Genomic DNA, 20,207 nt, shown 5'->3' with positions numbered 1-20,207 from the left:
ATGTCTTTTTGTTATTTTTTTTTGTGTGATGTGTAATGTCTAGTGTTTAAATGTACGACAGTGACAATGAATTTCCCCAAGGGGACCAATAAATCTAATCTAATCTAATCTTGATGAACTGCTCGAGGACTTTAGCTCCAGACTTCTTCTGTTTGTCTGATATTGTCTTTACTGCCACAAGTGGTGGAAAAGTGTATTACAACTGGGTACCACTGCAGCCCATACGGACCTCAGCTGAGAAACACATATTTTTTTAGCAGCCCTCTAAGAGGCGCTCACGGCCCTACAGTGGTTAAGAAACAGCATTGAAATAAAAAAACGTAGTCATTACGCGTATATATACTTAAAATAATGTCATTTTAATTGTGACACAACAGTTTCATGATGTTGTTGATTGGCTAGAAGAAGTCACGTGGTTTACTGCCTCATTGTGAGGTTAACCTAGGAAAATAATTCAATAATTGTCCTGCAAGAGAAAGTTGTGTCCATATTTTTGTGTCCCACCATGTTAGTGTGAGTCAACAGATGTTGTGCACACGGCCTCACCTTGCAGTGCTGCATGTGTCCACCTCAGGCCCTGCCCCCCACCACCATGGCTCTCAGCATCTACTGCACCTCCGTCACCGTCTTCTTTGCACTGGTCAAGCTGGCCAACTACCGGCTGCACGTGTTGTTCGACGAGGGCGAGGCGGTGGTCCGCAGCAGCCTCTCGGACCTCAGCAAGGCCGCTGAGAAGAAGAGCAACGCCTCGGACTCCCGCTTGCCGGCCAACATCAGGTGAAGAAGATGTTTATTATTTTCCTCATGCACAATACTATACAGAGGTCAAATAGATACTTTCTGACTGTGCCAAGGACAACTGACCATTCACTTTGTCTATTGGACCTCTGCATTGTTCTACAAGTCCTTCCTTTTATCAATCAAAGTTCATTTATATAGCCCTTAATCTCAAGTGTCTCAAAGGGCTGCACAAGCCACAATGACATCCTGGGCTCAGATCCCACATCGAAGCAAGAAAAAACTCAACCCAATGGGCTACAATGACAAACCTGGGAGGGTACCACAGATGTGGGGACCCCCCCGGGTGACCGGTGCGATGGATGTGGAGTGGATCTAGTACCTGATAACCTCTCCACGCAGGACAGGGGGGCAGAGCAGAAAAGAAAAGACGGCAGATCAACTGGTCTAAAAGGGGGGTCTATTTAAAGGCTAGAGTATACAAATGAGTTTTAAGATGGGACTTAAATGCTTCTATTGAGGTAGCATCTCTAACTGTTACTGCTAGAACATTCCAGAGTACTGGAGTCCCAACAGAAAATGCTTTATAACCCGCAGACTTTTTTTGGGCTCTGGGAATCACTAATAAGCCGGAGTTCTTAGAACGCAGATTTCTGAGCGGGACATATGGTATTTTAGGGAGACGTCATGTTTTTTGGAGATATTTTAGTCACTTCTTTCTCTTGGCTCGTGTGTCTATTTATTCACTCTCCCTTCTGCGTCATCAAGTGAATTAGAAGGCAATTCAGACTGCTTCCTTTCAAAGAGTCGGCACATCTTTTGCAGAGGAGCAATATACTGAGGAAAGGCTGCGGATCTTCTGCTCACCACTTGATATAATCAGTCAGTCCTTGTTCCTGTAAAATCTTGGAACTGAAACGTATCATGTTCCCTAATCAGTGTGTTACCCTTCAAAACCTGCCATGTCTATGTTATTTTGCTTTGCCCTATAGGAAGAGCAGTACCGTCCCAGACAGTGTTGCCATGACGATGCTGGCTCTCAAGCGTCCCAGTTCGGTGATCCAGGTGACTGTGAAGCAGACCGAAACTGACCCGGGCCTTATTGGGGTGGTAAGTACTTGGATGCTTGGTAACACAAAGCATTTTGCCGTATTACGTTTTTAATGGCAATAAAATGTGTTGCATGTCTGTGCAGGAATGTTCCAAATCGGAGGAGGTGAAAGCGGTTGAAGGTAATACTGTCGTCCACCCAAAAACTACAATGCTATGAAAACGTTCCATTTAAAACTGCACATATTCTGACATTGTCACTGCTAACTCCCTGGCAAAGTGCTTCCTAATGTGGGGCTGGGTTGGTTTAATGTATGAGGATCTGACCTTGGACTTGCTTCATGTGTGAAGTAACTGCTTTTGTGAACTGGCAGAGGAGAGGCCCGTGAAGAAAGGCCTGCACAAGAGCCCGGACCCTTCATCCCCAGACGACCTGGCTAACCCCAATCCAGGCAAGGGAACCTTTCAGAGGCCCCGATCCCAATCTGAACGAGAGAAGTCCGGATCTGCCGACGGGACTGCAAAGACAGATGTGGAAATAATGGACAATGCAGAAGAACAGCCCGAGTCCACAGTGCAACCAGAAGAAGAAAGAAAGGAGGAGAAAGACTCAGAACAGGACAGAAAAGAGAAAGACAACGATGAGAGAGAACAACTATTTGATGAAGGTCTCCCTCCTACCACAGGAAGTGAAGATGATAAGGTGAAGGAGAGTGAGGGACATAAGGAACCCTCAGATGCCAATAATAACTCAATGGAGAGTCCCCAGGAATGCTCTCTTGATTTCATCGACCACCCAGAAACTGCAGCACAGGTATAGTAGGTCACCAAAATACATTGAAGACTTCTGTCCAATGAACAACTGTCCCTTCTTACCTTTTGTTTCCTATTTCTTAACTGTCTCTTTCCTACCTTCTGTTACTTGTGTCTTACCTTCTCTTACCTATTTCTTACCTTACCGCTTACAACCTTGTCTTGTATCATCTGTCAGGACGAGTCTGCAGAGGAGACGTACTGCTCGGATGAAATAGAAGTGGTCCTGGTCGACGACTCTAGCCCAGCACCTTTGTCTTCTCACCTGGAGGACACCGTCAAGATCGTCATCACCATGAGTTGCGACTCTCAAACTGCCGTTCAGCTGGAGGAGCGTGTCAAGCAGAGCCTTCTGGAGAACGCACAGGTGAGATCCGTGGTCAGTCCGAGGGTTTTGATTGTTTTATTTGCAATTTTGAGTTCTTATAGGATTGATGGATCATGTAAACATGCGTGTGTCTGTTAGGCCCAAAAAGATGCAGGAGAATGTCACATCAAGATCCCTGTCATCACCTTTGACTCACCCGAGGATGAGAAGCTGGAAGTTGAAGACGATGCAGCAGCAGAAAAAGGAGAAGCAGTCGTATCAGAAGACGATAAAACTTTAAGACAGACAGCAAGCCAAAGTGAGGAGTTTTACTTATGCAGAGACACAATTAGCTCCGAGTCAGCCGCCATGGATTGTCCCAATCCGGGTCAGGAGCATAAGGGACTGAATTTAACAGATGAGGACACTGGCAATCTAGAGCAGACCAACGACAACAGCTCGTCTGGGGTCGATGTTCACTCTCACCCAGATGATGCTAGATTGGATACCCTGGTTTCAAGCGTGGATCCACAAGGTTTCCTGCGTCTTCCGCCTTCTTTGGGCCGCTACGGGCCCGGAGGACGTACGCACATTCGCGGGCTGAGCATGGACAGCGGGAAAGATGCCGTGCTCCTCTCAGACTGCTCCCAGAACACAGTATGTGGCCACTTTACCTGTTTTAATGTCTACATATGTGCACTCTGTTACTGTTGAACATACGGATGGAGGGACATTGTTGGCATGCAGCTTGTTTTTATTGGAAATTGGCATATTGGAAAAGTAAAATCCGTGGATTTTAGACGCTGTGTACTCGTGGTTGAAATCTTGGTCTACAGTCCGGATATCAAGGGTTCTGTACTGTACCATCTGTGGGTTTTCTGGCTTCTTTCCACATCCCAAAAACAAGCAGGTCATTTGGAGACTCAAAATTGTCCATAGGTGGGAATTTAAGTGTGAATGTTTGTTTGTTTACTGTGATTGGTTTAGTTGTATGTACCCCAAAGTGACCTGTGACCTGCCACCCTAATAAGGACAAGCAGTATAGAAAATGGATGAATATATAATTACACTAATTTTCTTTGTTGTCTATGACACAAAGCGAGGATGTGGATGTTTTGTTTAGATAGCTTAGCATTTATCGACCTACATTGGAATGGTTTGAACAATTGTTTTGTGCTAGTTCTGACACTCTGGCTATAGAACCTCCTTTCTCTCTCCCAGTCGACCATGACCACATCCAAGTCAGACCTGGAGGCAAAAGAGGGCCAGATTCCCAACGAATCCAACTTCTTGGAGTTTGTTTCTTTGTTGGAGTCACTCAACACTAGAGGGGTCGGAGACAGTGCTAAGGAAGGAGAGGGGCCGGAGCTCAAAGATGGAGTGGCAGCCTCGATGGAGACAGACAAACAACAATTGGGTCTGTTGCTGCACTTAATACTACTACTAATCATATCGTAAACATTCCATTAACAAACACAATGCTCCCAAAACGCATGGCAGAGAATCACAGTGCAGCTTCCAGAGCAGATGAACCCAAAGACACTAACACAGACATGAAATCAGAGCGACCTGAACCTCCCACTAGTCTGGCCCCTGACACGCTGAAGTCTGTCCTGCCTACACACATTCCCATTGTCTCACCAGAAAGGTACAAACACCTTCACATACAGAACACACTGCATCAAAGCCTGATTCCTTTCTGCCGCTAGTCCGCAGACGGACAGGGAAAAAGATCCGGACTACGACTCTCTGCCTTCCCAAACGTCCCAGTCAGAAAGCTCCATGCTGCAGGTCATCTGTCGACCGGAGGCTACGAACAAGGAAGAGGCGTACACCTTCCACACTGTGCACCGTAAGATGTAAACTTTAAAACGCACCATTTCCTTTTTAGTGAATCAAAAACCGTTCTTCTCAAAGCTGCTTGTGTGTTACCCCAGGAGAAAGGCCCCGGAAGCTGTACGCGGAGCGAGCCCTCAACCTGCCGCTAGGAGCCGAGCTGATCACTGGCAACATGTGGTACTGCTGCCCACTCATTATGTTGACAAATGTTTTACTACCTTCAACGCAGATCATTTTTACACTAGTTATGAGAGTACTGGTGTTTCCTTGTGTGTAGACTAAGCAGGCCCCACTTTTCCTGTGATTGTGTGTTCAGTGACCTTCTGTCAACGTCTTCCAACTCGGAGTGCCAGGACAGCCTAGTTGGTGGCCATGGGGACTGTCCTTTCCAACGACGCATCATTCCTTCGCACCGACTTCGGCCCCGAAGGACGCACCCTGAGATCTTTCAGGTGATCATATTTTGTCCAAACTTGTATCCTTCATCTTTGTATTTATGACAGGTATGCCTTTGAAAACAAGGAATTTGAAGTTTGGGTCAGGTCCATGGTCACTTCCACACAATGATTTACAGTACTCATCCACTAGACCTGATACGTACCCTTGGATGTAAAGCACAAACTTTTTCTACTGAAGACTACATAGAGAATTAGAGCAGAAGTCAGAGAGCACAGACCTTAGTCAGGCTCTTTCGCTCAATAGAAAATAATCCTTTAAAAAAAATCCTCAAATCCAGACGGTGATTCGGATTAAGCAAAAACACTGGTGCCTTATCCCAGTTGTGACATTTCATCAAAATCCACTCATACGTTTTTGAGCTATGTAGCTAACAAACTGACAGACAGAAAAAGAAACCCCAGCAAATACAATAATTGATAAATTAATAAATGAAATTGTCATTAGGGCTGCAACTAACAATTATCTTGATAGTCGATTAGTTTCGATTATCTTAACGATTAGTTGACTTATCAGCAGCAGCAATGAAAACAAACAACAAAACACAAAATCGAACTTCCTCAAAAAGAAAATCATTCAGTGATGTTTAAAAATCTGCACACTGATATATTGATTATTGATTAACTCTTGGCAGTTTTAGCACTCTAATAGACTCAATGTGCAGAATTATATCTTTTTATTAGATTGTACGTTTCAGCTTATAAAACACGAATGATGACGTCATGACTATTGCCCACAAATATCATTTTGTCGACATTAGTTATCGTCAATGTCGACTAATCATTGCAGCCCTACTTGTCATGTTCACGCATATTTGCTTTGTCCATCTGTTGCTTACAAACAGACTGCAAGAGGATTGACTCTTTGCATCGGTCTCAGCATCTAGGTACGTTTGTTCCATAGCGGAACAAAATGCCGTAGAGGGGCCTTTAGCATCATCGCACAGGAAAGTTCAGTCTTGTAAGGTAACGCAGTAGAAATGATCCGTTACATCCCTAAAATCTAACCACTTGTTCTTGACATTTCCTGAATTTTTAAAATCAAAATTCGCTCATAAACTTTTTAACTATGTTGTAACTAACCAACTAAACAACAGGCAACCCCAATGATTACATAACCTTGGTGTAGGTCAAAGGATTCCACTTGATATCACATTTTCTTCATGAATCCTGCTGAAAGTAATCCAATGCAGGTCAAAACATTGAAACAGTACGTTGTGGCAGATTATTCAAATGCTGCATGTAGACATAACTAACCGAGAGACTGAGTGACACTTGTTTATTGTTCATTCATTTCTATCAGGCTCAAAGCAGATATTGACTAGAATTGCCAGATACCTAGCAACACAACACCCCTGAACATTCAAGAAAGGTTCTTAACAGATAACAATAAATATTTCCAATTATTTCCCAACAAAACCATTTTTGAGAGTTTGGACTGTGTGTGTTCAGTGCCCTTCTACCTAGTTTAAGTCACATTATCCTTCTAGACTGGGGGCACTCTACCACAACTTTGTAGTTAGATTACAACTTGACTGTAATCAATCACATTTTATTGATACAGTCCTTAATCATGAGTGCCTCAAAGGGCTTCACAACTTCACAACATCCCCTGATCTCGAGCAAGGAAAAACTAAACAAAAAAACAGAAACCTTGGACAGAGATCACAGATGTAGAGATGTCACTTTCAGGATGGATGTCCAGTGGGTACAGAACAATGAAAGAATTGTTCAATTTGTTCAACACAGTAGCATCACTCGCCCAACTCCTAGTAGCTCCACCCACTCGACTGATGACTTTACTAAGAAAATGGAGCTCATCAGAAAGGAGATTAAAGGCACCAGCTTGAACTGGGCTCTATAAACGAAGATACGAAAGTAAGGCTTTGGGAACTCTTGCCACTCGTCAATGGGACAAAATAAATCTAACTATCTTATTACTCTCCTCCGGTGCTGTTCCCCTAGCATTCAAAACAGAGATTGTTTATCGTCTACTTCAAAGACCTAACCTCTACCCTGACCCCCCTCTAAACTAGTGTAGAGCAATGGAACCCTATAGTGTGACCCTGGTTCTTATTCAATTTCATTTCAAGCGTATGCCAAAGTAGCGGTCTCTGCGTTGTGTACTGATGGTCCTCATACTGGGGCACAAACTCATGACCGTCTGATTGAGAGGAAAGTGTGCTAGCCTCTATGCTAAAAGCCTGCGCTGCAAACCTTGCGACCAGCACACGTTTGGAAGCTGTCAGGGAGCGAGGTTTACCATCTGGTGCTGGCCCCCGTTACACCAACAAGAAACAAGCTGGTCCTTGGTCAGACTTGGCACCTGTGAAGTACTTTTGTTCTATCTGGAAGCTACATGCTGATACACATACTGGGCACAAGTAGCACACATGAGAAAGGTCTAATAGAAGAACCCTCAAGCAGTTCTTGGGGTTCACTGCCTTGTCTTCCAAGCAAATACTTGCAGTTCCCATTCTTTATCAGCCAACTTTTGGTCCCAAGCCATGGTCATTGCAGACTGTAACTAACTTGCATACACAGAATTATTGCGGCTGTAAAGTGAGCGTTGTACTTTATGATGGAACACATGAAGAATGTGAAGAACGTATAAAGGAGGAATGATTCATGTGCACATCAAGGAGGAAGACTCCCTGGATGACTCCTCAGAGACTTCCACTCAGGAGAAACCCACCAGGAAGATTTACTACAAGCTCAAACTGTTTCCCGGCAAATGGGTCAGCATTTTATATGACAGACTCACCTTGCTGGCCCTTCTGGACAGGTGAGCACAACAAGGCTACTTGCTCAAACTCTCCCCTCATTGGTGACGTCCCTTATTTGGACAGGAACCGCCATGTGGTGGAGAATGTGGTGGCTATTTCCATGGCCTTCCTGGTTTCCTTCCTCGGTTTCGTGCTTCTGAACGACGGCTGCTTCAAAGACTTCTGGGTGTTCCAGTTCTGCCTGGTCATCGCCAGCTGTCAGTACTCCTTACTCAAGGTACTCAGCAGCACTGTCCTCACCTGCAGGACTGACTGCTTTTCAGGGTTAAAGATTATTACACTTATTTGAATCCAACTGCTCTCCTTGGTCTTGCTTTGCAGAGCGTTCAACCAGATGCAGCTTCTCCAACACACGTGAGTTGTTTACCAATTAGTGCCTCACTTTAAATCACAGCCTTCCCCAGAGTAGCTGGATCAAATACTATCTTTCACTGGAACATTTTGCATCCATTTGGACCCAAATCTGGGAGTGATATAAGCACCATGGAGTACCAGTACGTGCAATTGTACTACAGTGCATCATACGCTGACAACCCTACCAAATAAAAAAGGGACCACACAACTTTAAGACACAAAGGAAGTGACAGTAGAGCAAGTTTTGCCTGCGGAACAAACGGTGAAATGAACATAGAATATAGTTTTACTGAAAAAGTAAAACAACCACTTTAAGACTGAAAAAGTGGTCACACTTCATTTAATTTACTTTGTTCATGACACACTTGTCAACTTTCTGCCTCAATTATTTTGTGCTCCGTCACCAAAACGTATCTGCTGTCACTTCTATATATTGTTGTGTTGTGGCTTTATGTTGTTGTGTTGTGGATTTATGTTGCTGTGTTGTGGCTTATATTTGTGTTGTGGATTTATGTTGTTGTGTTGTGGATTTATGTTACTGTGTTGTGGCTTATATTTGTGTTGTGGATTTATGTTGTTGTGTTCTAAATTGGCTGTCAAAGTTAATATTTATAATAACAATATCACTAATACTTGTTAATATTCAAGTCACCAAATGTAAATTGGGTATTGTTGGCCCTTTTTAAATGTTTTGGGGGGTTTATGGGCGCAGTAGAGGACCTCCCCTTGGCTCTGATGTTAGCAGACTTTTATTTACAAGTTAGAACGCATAAAAAAACCATTGATGTTCGTTCGTTGTACTTGTGCAATGACAATAAAGTCCTATCTTATCGATGGTCACATCTTTTAAGATGTCAATAAACTTCTCAATCAATCTTTCATAAAGATTGTGACTGATAGACAACATTGCAAAAAAAGTGCAGTTCCCCTTGAAGAAAGACCTCCTCCAGTCCAAATGAGTTGAGAGTGATCCCTACCTTCAGGGTCACAACCAGCTGGTGGCCTACAGCAGGGCCGCCTACTTCTGCATCTTCTGTGCTCTCATCTGGATGCTGGAGCATCTCCTGCGCAGGAAGGACCTGCCAGTGTCCAGCATGTACGGGGTCACCATCGTCTGCCAGGACGCCCTGCGCTTCTTGCAGACCCTGCTCCTAGGTAGGATGCTCAGGACCACCACTTCGACTTCATTTGGCCATCCTTGACCTTCTCTTGGTTCTTCACCAGGCTTCACTCACTGCTTCCCCATCACCTTCCTGGTAGGCCTCTTCCCACAAGTCAACACCTTCAGCATCTACCTGCTGGAGCAGATGGACATCCACCTCTTTGGTGGCACAGGTCAGTCCATGTTAGCAGATGTTCTACACACCCTCAATCTGCATTTTATGGAGTCATTGTCATTCTTTTCTAAATGTCAACACTTCCTTCTGGTCCAATGCTGGTTCTTTGGTCACAATATGATGTACACACCATCTTCAAGACTTTGTGGGCGCTCTTATTTACGTGCAAAGTCCTCCTCCAAGTCAACTGCGTCTCCCCCCCGTCATCCATGTTGTAGTTTCTAGCACGTCCATATCGAATCTACTGACAGATATAAGTTACAACTACAGCCGCCAGGTACCAACAGGTAAGAACAGTTGGTTCAGCCCCTTTAAAGCCTTCCTTGAGGTGGAGATCATACGTGTTGGTGGAAATGTTGCTCCACAGTTACTTTTATCACCCTTCTTTGAGTCCGTCTGCAAAGTTTCTTAGAATGCATTCAAAAAATACATCTGTCTTCTTGTCTTTCATAATGGTTGTGAACAATAGGCAAAATCCCCAAAAAGTACACTTCCCCTTTAAGGACAGCTGCACAACGTGATAGGATGATTTACACAAGCACTTCAAGGTGGGAATGAAGGGTGCAATGATGTCCCTGGTGGAGAAAAGGTGTATTACAGTCATGTTCAACATGTCTGGTGGTGATTGACTCTCTAACACACTTGTTGTTGTTGTTGTGCATCAATGATGACTCTGGTGGAGAAAAGGTGTATTACAGTCATGTCCAGCATGTCTGGTGGTGATTGACTCTCTAACACACTTGTTGTTGTTGTTGTTGTTGTGCATCAATGATGTCCCTGGTGGAGAAAAGGTGTATTACAGTCATGTCCAGCACGTCTGGTGGTGATTGACTCTCTAACACACTTGTTGTTGTTGTTGTTGTTGTTGTTGTTGTTGTGTGTTTGTGTTGCAGCGGCCACCAGCCTGGCGTCTGCGGTCTACAGCATCCTGCGCAGCCTGACAGCCGTGTCTCTGCTGTACGGCTTCTGCTTGGGGGCTCTGAAGGTGGACTGTCATGGCTGCAGTGTGGCAAGCAGGAAGGGAGTGACATGAAGTTGTTGTTGTGTGGCAGGAGCCGTGGGACGAGCAGCACACGCCGGCCTTGTTCTCGGGCTTCTGCGGCCTCCTGGTGGTCTTCTCCTACCACCTGAGCCGGCAGAGCAGCGACCCCTCCATCATGCTGTGAGCGTGCAGACACATTAGAACACTGGACACCAGGCGGGGCTTCATCTCAGCTGTCTGCAGGTCGCTGGTCAGGTCCACAGTGGTGCCCACTTTGGTGGAGGGCGAGGAAGAGGAAGCGGAAGACGTTGAAGACCCTCTGCCAAAGAAGCTGCAGAACTCTATGGTGAGCAACATTATCTCCACGTTGCCATGACAACGCTCCTCCGTCCTCCTCTCTTCCACAGAAGGAGATTCTGCTGTCTGACGTGATCGTGTGCTCGCTGGCCTACATCCTGACCTTCGCCATCACCGCCAGCACCGTCTTCCTGTCTCTGAAGGTGCTTGTGTCCCCTCCTCATCCTCTCATCTCCACTCTCACACATGGTCTCACCTGCAGCCCTTCGTCACCATCGTGCTGTACGCGCTGGCCGGGACGGTGGGCGTGGTCACCCATTACCTCATCCCCCAGCTGAGGAAGCACCACCCCTGGCTGTGGATCTCACACCCGCTGCTGAAGACCAGAGAGTTCCATCAGTTTGAACCCAGAGGTCAGCATTGTTGGCCTTTTTCATTCAGGGCTGGTTTTCCTCTCAAGGACACCTCAGATGCACAATGAACATTTCAATGCCCTCATAACAATAATGTGTCCTTTAGGGATGGAACCATCAACATTCATTTAGGGATGGAACCATCAACATTCATTTAGGGATGGAACCACGAACATTCATTTAGGGATGGAACCATGAACATTCATTTAGGGATGGAACCATGAACATTCATTTAGGGATGGAACCATCAACATTCATTTAGGGATGGAACCATGAACATTCATTTAGGGATGGAACCATGAACATTCATTTAGGGATGGAACCATGAACATTCATTTAGGGATGGAACCATGAACATTCATTTAGGATTGGAACCACGAACATTCATTTAGGGATGGAACAATGAACATTCATTTAGGGATGGAACCATGAACATTCATTTAGGGATGGAACCATGAACATTCATTTAGGGATGGAACCATGAACATTCATTTAGGGATGGAACCATGAACATTCATTTAGGGATGGAACCATGAACATTCATTTAGGGATGGAACCATGAACATTCATTTAGGGATGGAACCATCAACATTCATTTAGGATTGGAACCACGAACATTCATTTAGGGATGGAACCATGAACATTCATTTAGGGATGGAACCATGAACATTCATTTAGGATTGGAACCACGAACATTCATTTAGGGATGGAACAATGAACATTCATTTAGGGATGGAACCATGAACATTCATTTAGGGATGGAACCATGAACATTCATTTAGGGATGGAACCATGAACATTCATTTAGGGATGGAACCATGAACATTCATTTAGGGATGGAACCATGAACATTCATTTAGGGATGGAACCATGAACATTCATTTAGGATTGGAACCACGAACATTCATTTAGGGATGGAACAATGAACATTCATTTAGGGATGGAACCATGAACATTCATTTAGGATTGGAACCACGAACATTCATTTAGGGATGGAACAATGAACATTCATTTAGGGATGGAACCATGAACATTCATTTAGGGATGGAACCATGAACATTCATTTAGGATTGGAACCACGAACATTCATTTAGGGATGGAACAATGAACATTCATTTAGGGATGGAACCATGAACATTCATTTAGGGATGGAACCATGAACATTCATTTAGGGATGGAACCATGAACATTCATTTAGGGATGGAACCATGAACATTCATTTAGGGATGGAACCATGAACATTCATTTAGGGATGGAACCATGAACATTCATTTAGGGATGGAACCATGAACATTCATTTAGGAATGGAACCACGAACATTCATTTAGGGATGGAACCATGAACAATCATTTAGGGATGGAACCACGAACAATCATTTAGGGATGGAACCATGAACATTCATTTAGGGATGGAACCATGAACATTCATTTAGGGATGGAACCATGAACATTCATTTAGGGATGGAACCATCAACATTAATAATGATGACCCTGATAAAACTCCCCTTTTAAAGGCAATTATGGAAAAACTGCAGCACAAATGCTAGCAGTAGCTCTGCTCTAACGTCACAAGTCACAAGTCACACACACACACACACACACACACACACACACACACACACACACACACACACACATGGTTGTCGTACTATTAGCTACTCAATACATGGGACGTTACTCACCAATTACTCAGTACTCCAAAAAATACTCTTTTTAGATGACTACTTGAGTATTTACTTTTACTCGACTCAGGATTTAATAATAAACACAATTAATGTTAACTAAAACTCCCGACAGTTAGTATTCTTCTTCTAAATGAATAAAAATGCACTTTGATAAACTCACAAACTGACTGGCTAGCTTAACTATTGTGGGACTGACTTTGGAGAACACACATCCAACACACTATTGTGGGACCCACTTTGGAGAACACACATCCAACACTATTGTGGGACTGACTTTGGAGAACACACACCCAACACTCTATTGTGGGACTGACTTTGGAGAACATACATCCAACACACTATTGTGGGACCCACTTTGGAGAACACACATCCAACACTCTATTGTGGGACTGACTTTGGAGAACATACATCCAACACACTATTGTGGGACTGACTTTGGAGAACACACATTCAACACACTATTGTGGGACTGACATTGGAGAACATACATCCAACACACTATTGTGGGACCCACTTTGGAGAACACACATTCAACACACTATTGTGGGACTGACATTGGAGAAGACACATCCACACACTGTTGTGGGAGGTCTCAGAAAGAGGTTACTTCCATGTGGTCATGCCATCTGACCGTGACCTTGTGTGCTCCCTAGAGGAGGCGGTGCTGATGTGGTTCGAGCGTGTGTACGTGGGGCTGCTGTGCTTTGAGAAGTACGTGGTGTATCCCGCCATCATACTGAGCGCGCTCACCAACCACGGCTTCGCTCTGAGTCACGGCAAGAGGCTGGGAGTCCAGTGAGTGTGAGGAGGAGGAGGAGGAGGAGGAGGAGGAGGAGAGGAAGAAGTTGATAGGTTGTGTTGGCTTTGCTGCAGCGGTGATGTCCTCCTGACTACGGTGGCTGGGATGAAACTTCTGCGCTCGTCCTTCTGTGACTCCAGCTTCCAGTTCCTCACGCTGCTCTTCACGCTGCTCTTCTTCCACTTTGACTGCCCGCACGCCTCTGAGAGCTTCCTGCTGGACTTCTTCATCATGTCCATCGTCTTCCACAAGGTGCGGCCACCTTCCACACCTTGCACACCTCCCTGCACATCATCTCACTTGATTTGGCTCTGAAGGGACGCTACACATTTGGAAAGCTGTAAAAGCTTCAAAAGTGCGACTCTGGACATGAAGCAGCTCCACAGCTGGGTCCTAAAAGGCTGCTTTGTTTGTCTGCAGATGCGCGAACTGCTCCTGAAGCTTCACTTCATCCTGGTCTACATGGCGCCATGGCAGATCGCCTGGGGCAGCGCCTTCCACGCCTTCGCCCAACCCTTCGCCGTGCCTCGTATCCTTGCCTGCACTTTATCTCATGCAAGGACTTTCCTTTCTTTTCACTTAGCTTGCTGGCTTGGGCAGACTCGGCCATGCTGCTGCTGCAGACTCTCATCACCACCGTCTTCTACACACCGCTGGCTCCCTTCCTGGGCAGCGCCATCTTCATTTCCTCCTACCCGCGACCCGTCAAGTTCTGGGAGAGAAATTACAAGTAAGATTCCAGTTTTGTGGTTCTGCACCTCTGCTCGTATCCAAAGACCGTCTCCTTTGTATCTTGTTATTAGAGAAACTATCACAGAATCATCTCAATGTTGACCACATCTTTGTTGTGAACATTCCAGAAGGTGGTGCCACGTCTCCATGCTCCAACATTTGGAATGTTCCTTACCTCAAAGAAACTTTGTAGCAGGAGAGCATTTTGCCAATACAGGAAAACAAATACTACATGTATATAAAAACTGTAAGTAGAATAGAAAATGGTATTAGCCTACCTAACTAAGAATGATTTGAACTGCCGACTGGTCAGATTATGCTAACACACTTCAATTTGACCTTGATTGTAACTCAGTTTTAGAACCTAATATAGTCAATTCAGTTGTAACCAAATCAATCAAACTGACAGAGAAACTATTGGTTTTGCTTTATTCCACAGAGTATATAACCCCAGTAACCAACACATCACCTTACTAAAAGGGAACTGCATTTTTTGGGGAATGGTAGCAATCATTCACCATCTCTACACAAGACTAAATCATGTTTCTGCATTGTAATTAGTCAAGTAGGCAAGTATGAGTGCAGTTCACTATTGGCCCATAAATATAAATAAATGATAAATGGTTTGTACTTGTATAGCGCTTTTCTACCTTCAAGGTACTCAAAGCGCTTTGACACTACTTCCACATTTACCCATTCACACACACATTCACACACTGATGGAGGGAGCTGCCATGCAAGGCGCTAACCAGCACCCATCAGGAGCAAGGGTGAAGTGTCTTGCTCAGGACACAACGGACATGACGAGGTTGGTACTAGGTGGGGATTGAACCAGTGACCCTCGGGTTGCGCACGGCCACTCTCCCACTGCGCCACGCCGTCCCCTGAAAAAACGGCAACAATACTCTATTTTCATGTGGTGTCCTGAATATTTATCTAAATAACAAACATGTGGTGACCTGATCATTAACTAGTATTAGCCATATTGTTATTATAGGCGCTAACACAGAGGAACTACTTTTAGCAGCGCTTTGATCACAGAGCAACAACTAGCTTATGCTGCTATACTGACATGTTGATCTGCTGGTTCCATCCATCCATCTTCTTCCGCTAATCCGAGGTCGGGTCGCGGGGAAGCCCAGACTTCCCTCTCCCCAGCCACTTCGCCTCGGGATCCCGAGGCGTTCCCAGGCCAGCCGGGAGACATAGTCTTCCCAACTTGTCCTGGGTCTTCCCCGTGGCCTCCTACCGGTCGGACGTGCCCTAAACACCTCCCAAGGGAGGCGTTCGGGTGGCATCCTGACCAGATGCCCGAACCACCTCATCTGGCTCCTCTCCATGTGGAGGAGCAGCGGCTTTACTTTGAGTTCCTCCCGGATGACAGAGCTTCTCACCCTATCTCTAAGGGAGAGCCCCGCCACCCGGCGGAGGAAACTCATTTCGGCCGCTTGTACCCGTGATCTTGTCCTTTCGGTCATGACCCAAAGCTCATGACCATAGGTGAGGATGGGAACGTAGATCGACCGGTAAATTGAGAGCTTTGCCTTCCGGCTCAGCTCCTTCTTCACCACAACGGAGCTGAGCTGCTGGTTGGTGAAAGTTAATTACACCTAAACCAGCCGTTTAAAAGACTTGACTCGTTTGGAACGTCACATCTCTACTACCCAACTGAGTTGTTTTGGGGCCACATTCCCAGAATGCTAAGGACCAGGGGGCGGACTTGTCTCTTCACTATTGTTCTTATTTTGTATATTACGGAGAACCACCATTATTACCGTCATTTGATTTTGGTTTATTTATTCTGTCAGACTTACAGGAGCACTCTGCGATTTTTAAGGAGTTTCTTCAAAAATGCCAGTCAAAGATCATCTCTATGACAGCACTCTAGTGTTTTTAAGAATCTGCTGCAAAAGTTTTTGGAGCAGAACTGGCGAGCCACCAGTTGACATTGATGAAAAAGAGAGGACCTAAACTGGAACCTTGAGGAAGACCACTGGCATAACTAAAGAAGTTGACTACTGACTGCATGTGAAGCACACAAGCTACAGTAACACCTTAGTTACATTCAGTCTATCACATTACAGAAAATAACTTCCAAAAAAGGAAAGGACTTAAAGGAAGGACTTGAGGATCTCCTAAGTTATGTAAATGACAAGTTAGGACCCAAGTGTTCCATGTTGAAATGCCAATGCAAGGATCTGCCATTGTGGTTCCAGCAGTCCAAGTTCCTCTTTACAAAAGGAGCACTGCAGGGTTTTTAGGGATTTTCTGCAAAAATGTTTGTTTTGAACTGAATTCAGGGGTCCGCGGTATGTTGTCATTTCTGGGTCCAATTGAATCCTGACCTCCAGAAACCAAAATATTACAAACATATTTCCCTATGATGCAATGCAGCGCTGAAAAGTTACAAACTACAAACAGAGTATTGTTATATTTGTAACAAGTCTCCTCGTGAAGAGTGTACTAATCATACCAAAACAACAATAACTAAGCTGCAGGCTAACAACAACAAACTAACAGTTTGGTTAAAACAGAGTATTGTTATCTTTGTAACAAGTCTCCTCGTGAAGAGTGTACTAATCATACCAAAACAACAATAACTAAGCTGAAGTTCTCCAAAAACTCTTTGCAGCACCAAGCGCATCGACAACTCCAACAGCCGGCTGGTGTCTCAAGTGGATAAGGAGACGGGTGAGTTTTCTCCCAACTTTTTTATGAACCACTTTATGATGTTGTTAAAGCCCTTCAGCCGTTCCTGGACTATTGTTCCTTGGGGAAAACAACACCCGTGGTCTTTACGAGCCTCTTCTGGTCTCTTTCAGGCTGCGACGACAACAACCTAAACTCCATCTTCTACGAGTACCTGACTCGCTCGCTGCAGCACTCGCTGTGCGGAGATCTCATGCTGGGCCGCTGGGGCAACTACAGCTCCGGGGACTGCTTCATCCTGGCGTCGGACTACCTCAACGCCCTGGTGCACCTCATTGAGATCGGCAACGGGCTGGTCACCTTCCAGCTGAGAGGGCTGGAGTTCAGAGGTAATTGGCAAAAGTTTGTACTCTTGGATTTCAGAAGTTGTCTTGAAAGGTGTGGCTCCACGTCAGGAACATACTGCCAGCAGCGAGAGGTGGAGGCCATCACGGAGGGCGTGGAAGAAGACGACGCCTGCTGCTGCTGCGAGCCGGGCCACTTGCCCCACATGCTGTCCTGCAACGCCGCCTTCAACCTGCGCTGGCTGGCTTGGGAGGTGACGGCCACCAAGTACCTGCTGGAGGGCTACAGCATCAGCGAGAACAACGCCGCCACCATGCTGCAAGTCTACGACCTGCGGAAGCTGCTCATCACCTACTATCTGAAGGTAGCCCTCTCCACAGTCAACCAGTAGAACATCCCTTCCTCATCCACCCTTCCTCCTCCTTACAGAGTATTATTTACTACTTGGTCCACTCTCCCAAACTGTCCACCTGGCTTAAGGACGCCGCCATCTACGAGGCGCTGCAGTCCTACACCAAATGGCACCACATAGAGCGAGACCCTCAGGTCTTCAGCGTCAAGATAGATGAGGATTACGTGCACTGCCTGCAGGGGGTGACGCGGGCCAGTTTCTGCAACGTTTACCTGGAGTGGATCCAGTACTGCGCCGGCAAGATGGAGGCGGTAGGGAACACCAAGGGTGGACAGTAGCTGTGGTCAGAAGCTTACATACGTTGAGTGTAATATTCATGCTGGGCCAGGAGCATTCCTTACTTGACAAGGCATCAAACATCAGTGGGAACACAACCATTCTCCCATGAAACCTTCATTCCTACTTTCACTGCTCAGTCCACTGACTGGGAGAATGAGCCACCGCTATAAGTGGAGCTGCTCCAACTGAAAAATGGAGGACGAGGCTAAATATGTTACACAGAGAGAAGTAAATAGCTAAACTAGCCGCTAAACTAACTGAAACAACACAAGAAATAAGTGCTTAATTGTTTATATTGAGCTTTTCAAAAATAAAGTGTAACTTTAGTGAAAGTGTACTCCTGTGGAAATAAACTTAAATACGTTTATTTTCAAGTTATATACTACTAGAACGAGGTACATATTTGACCTTGTCTCTTGAAAAAAGCATTTGAAGTGGGAATCCTTAGCAAGAATCGTTGGGAACCAGAATCAGAACAGTCCAAATTCAAACGATGCCCATTCCTATACATTCACCCATTTTCTACCGCTTATCCCTCTCGAGGTCGCGGGGGTGAGAGCATATCCCAGCATGCACTCGTACACCCTGGACAAGTCGCCAATTCATTTCAGAGCCAAACACAGATAGACAAAGCATATATATAATATATATATATATATATATATATATACATACATATACATATGTTTTACCAATAAGTCCTAAAATGGCAGAAATGGATAGGACATTGGTGCCCAAGAAGAGTACATACAAACGTTTGTACATTCCTGACGTGTGTATACTTCCTGTGTGCAGGTGTTGTAAAAACCACGGTGACTGTAATTAGCAGGTGTTCCTCCATGGTCCTTCATGTTCCAGTGTCCTTAATGTTGTTTGTGTTTGTGTCCAGCCTGTGGAAAGTGATGAAGACTCTCCTCTGGTGACTTTGTCATACGCCCTGTCGGTCCTGGGGAGAAGATCGCTGGGCACGGCCTCACACAACATGTCCAACAGGTATTGTACCACTAGTTCCCTCCCTCTTACAGTCCCATGATGTTGGGGATATTGCTGAAAGTACAATAGTTGGACTTGGTTGTGCAGGTTTCAGTCATTTAGGTCCATGTTCTCTTGCCAAGGTCAACTACCTGTCATCCAGGTAGTTGAAGAACCTCCATAATCAACGCCTCTGTTTGCAAACGTATTGATTGTGGAACAAAAACCATGTGTTTGTATGATGGCTTATTCACTCATTCATGCTGTGTGACTCACGCCTGCAGGCAAAAAGCAGGGCACACACTATGTGGGGAGGCAGAGCCCTCCACCCTGTTGCTGCCCAGGTGTCACTTGTCACCACTACTGTGTGTTCTTTTAGTGGCTTAGGCCCCTTTTGACAAGTTGAGTCCATCATTTCATTTGAGTCCTTAAAAGACAACAGACCAGCATAGAAAGGAGAAGGGAATCGCTGTGGTATATAAAGTAAAAAAAAGACTATTTACAAGGAGTATATTAATGGAGGCCGCAAGTATTGAAGAACTTATTAAGAAAGCTTCGTATAGCTGTGAGTTTTAATTGTGATGAGACCAGACTTTTCTGGAAAAAGATGCCAGAGCAGACTTATTTTGAAGCAGAAAGAAAAGCTACTCTCGTAGCCCCCGTTTTCTGCCTGTTCTCTTCCTAGTGCGCTCCTCCTTTGCCGATGTCAATGTAAAGCAAATGGATTTTACTTTTTGAAATGTAGCAATATGTTTGTGAACAATTAAGGATGTTTGTGATTTCTGATCTGTTTGTGAGGGCACCAAAGGGACTTCTATGTGTGTGTGCTGGCAGAGCAGCGTATGCAGAGGACAGCAACTTGTTGTTGTTGTTTTGCTACCCCTTGTGTGTTTAAAACACCGTACTTTATGCAGTGCATTCAAAAAGTATTCACAACACTTCACTCTTTACACATTTTGTGTTA

The 20,207-nt window shown here is 45.0% G+C and overlaps 2 protein-coding genes across 3 annotated transcripts in view; one reads left to right on the top strand and one right to left on the bottom strand.

Moving 5' to 3' along the window:
* Nucleotides 1–20,207, top strand: part of pcnx2 (pecanex 2) — a 40,488-nt gene that overhangs the window by 2,411 nt on the left and 17,870 nt on the right. Inside the window, exons 2-31 of the mRNA XM_061968765.1 lie at nucleotides 575–777; nucleotides 1,731–1,848; nucleotides 1,934–1,970; nucleotides 2,163–2,602; nucleotides 2,780–2,968; nucleotides 3,068–3,565; nucleotides 4,130–4,325; nucleotides 4,409–4,556; nucleotides 4,618–4,760; nucleotides 4,846–4,924; nucleotides 5,064–5,199; nucleotides 7,845–7,987; nucleotides 8,052–8,205; nucleotides 8,310–8,342; nucleotides 9,326–9,497; nucleotides 9,567–9,677; nucleotides 10,573–10,664; nucleotides 10,732–10,841; nucleotides 10,905–11,007; nucleotides 11,069–11,161; nucleotides 11,221–11,371; nucleotides 13,709–13,850; nucleotides 13,929–14,106; nucleotides 14,275–14,383; nucleotides 14,455–14,584; nucleotides 17,219–17,277; nucleotides 17,409–17,624; nucleotides 17,691–17,944; nucleotides 18,010–18,243; nucleotides 19,161–19,264. Of these exons, the coding sequence (XP_061824749.1) occupies nucleotides 575–777; nucleotides 1,731–1,848; nucleotides 1,934–1,970; nucleotides 2,163–2,602; nucleotides 2,780–2,968; nucleotides 3,068–3,565; nucleotides 4,130–4,325; nucleotides 4,409–4,556; nucleotides 4,618–4,760; nucleotides 4,846–4,924; nucleotides 5,064–5,199; nucleotides 7,845–7,987; nucleotides 8,052–8,205; nucleotides 8,310–8,342; nucleotides 9,326–9,497; nucleotides 9,567–9,677; nucleotides 10,573–10,664; nucleotides 10,732–10,841; nucleotides 10,905–11,007; nucleotides 11,069–11,161; nucleotides 11,221–11,371; nucleotides 13,709–13,850; nucleotides 13,929–14,106; nucleotides 14,275–14,383; nucleotides 14,455–14,584; nucleotides 17,219–17,277; nucleotides 17,409–17,624; nucleotides 17,691–17,944; nucleotides 18,010–18,243; nucleotides 19,161–19,264 (4,775 nt within the window). The remainder of the gene's footprint in view (nucleotides 1–574; nucleotides 778–1,730; nucleotides 1,849–1,933; nucleotides 1,971–2,162; nucleotides 2,603–2,779; nucleotides 2,969–3,067; nucleotides 3,566–4,129; nucleotides 4,326–4,408; nucleotides 4,557–4,617; nucleotides 4,761–4,845; nucleotides 4,925–5,063; nucleotides 5,200–7,844; nucleotides 7,988–8,051; nucleotides 8,206–8,309; nucleotides 8,343–9,325; nucleotides 9,498–9,566; nucleotides 9,678–10,572; nucleotides 10,665–10,731; nucleotides 10,842–10,904; nucleotides 11,008–11,068; nucleotides 11,162–11,220; nucleotides 11,372–13,708; nucleotides 13,851–13,928; nucleotides 14,107–14,274; nucleotides 14,384–14,454; nucleotides 14,585–17,218; nucleotides 17,278–17,408; nucleotides 17,625–17,690; nucleotides 17,945–18,009; nucleotides 18,244–19,160; nucleotides 19,265–20,207) is intronic.
* Nucleotides 10,660–20,207, bottom strand: part of rgs17 (regulator of G protein signaling 17) — a 66,265-nt gene continuing 56,717 nt past the window's right edge. The window contains exon 9 of one of the 2 annotated variants that reach the window (XR_009816022.1): nucleotides 10,660–11,331. The gene's annotated coding sequence lies outside the window, so the exon portion shown is untranslated. The remainder of the gene's footprint in view (nucleotides 11,332–20,207) is intronic. The other variant, XR_009816023.1, reaches the window with a different exon arrangement.

Source organism: Nerophis lumbriciformis, linkage group LG02 (genome assembly GCF_033978685.3).
Source record: "Nerophis lumbriciformis linkage group LG02, RoL_Nlum_v2.1, whole genome shotgun sequence".
Lineage (NCBI taxonomy): Eukaryota > Metazoa > Chordata > Actinopteri > Syngnathiformes > Syngnathidae > Nerophis > Nerophis lumbriciformis.
This window is presented reverse-complemented; position numbering and strand designations above follow the sequence as displayed.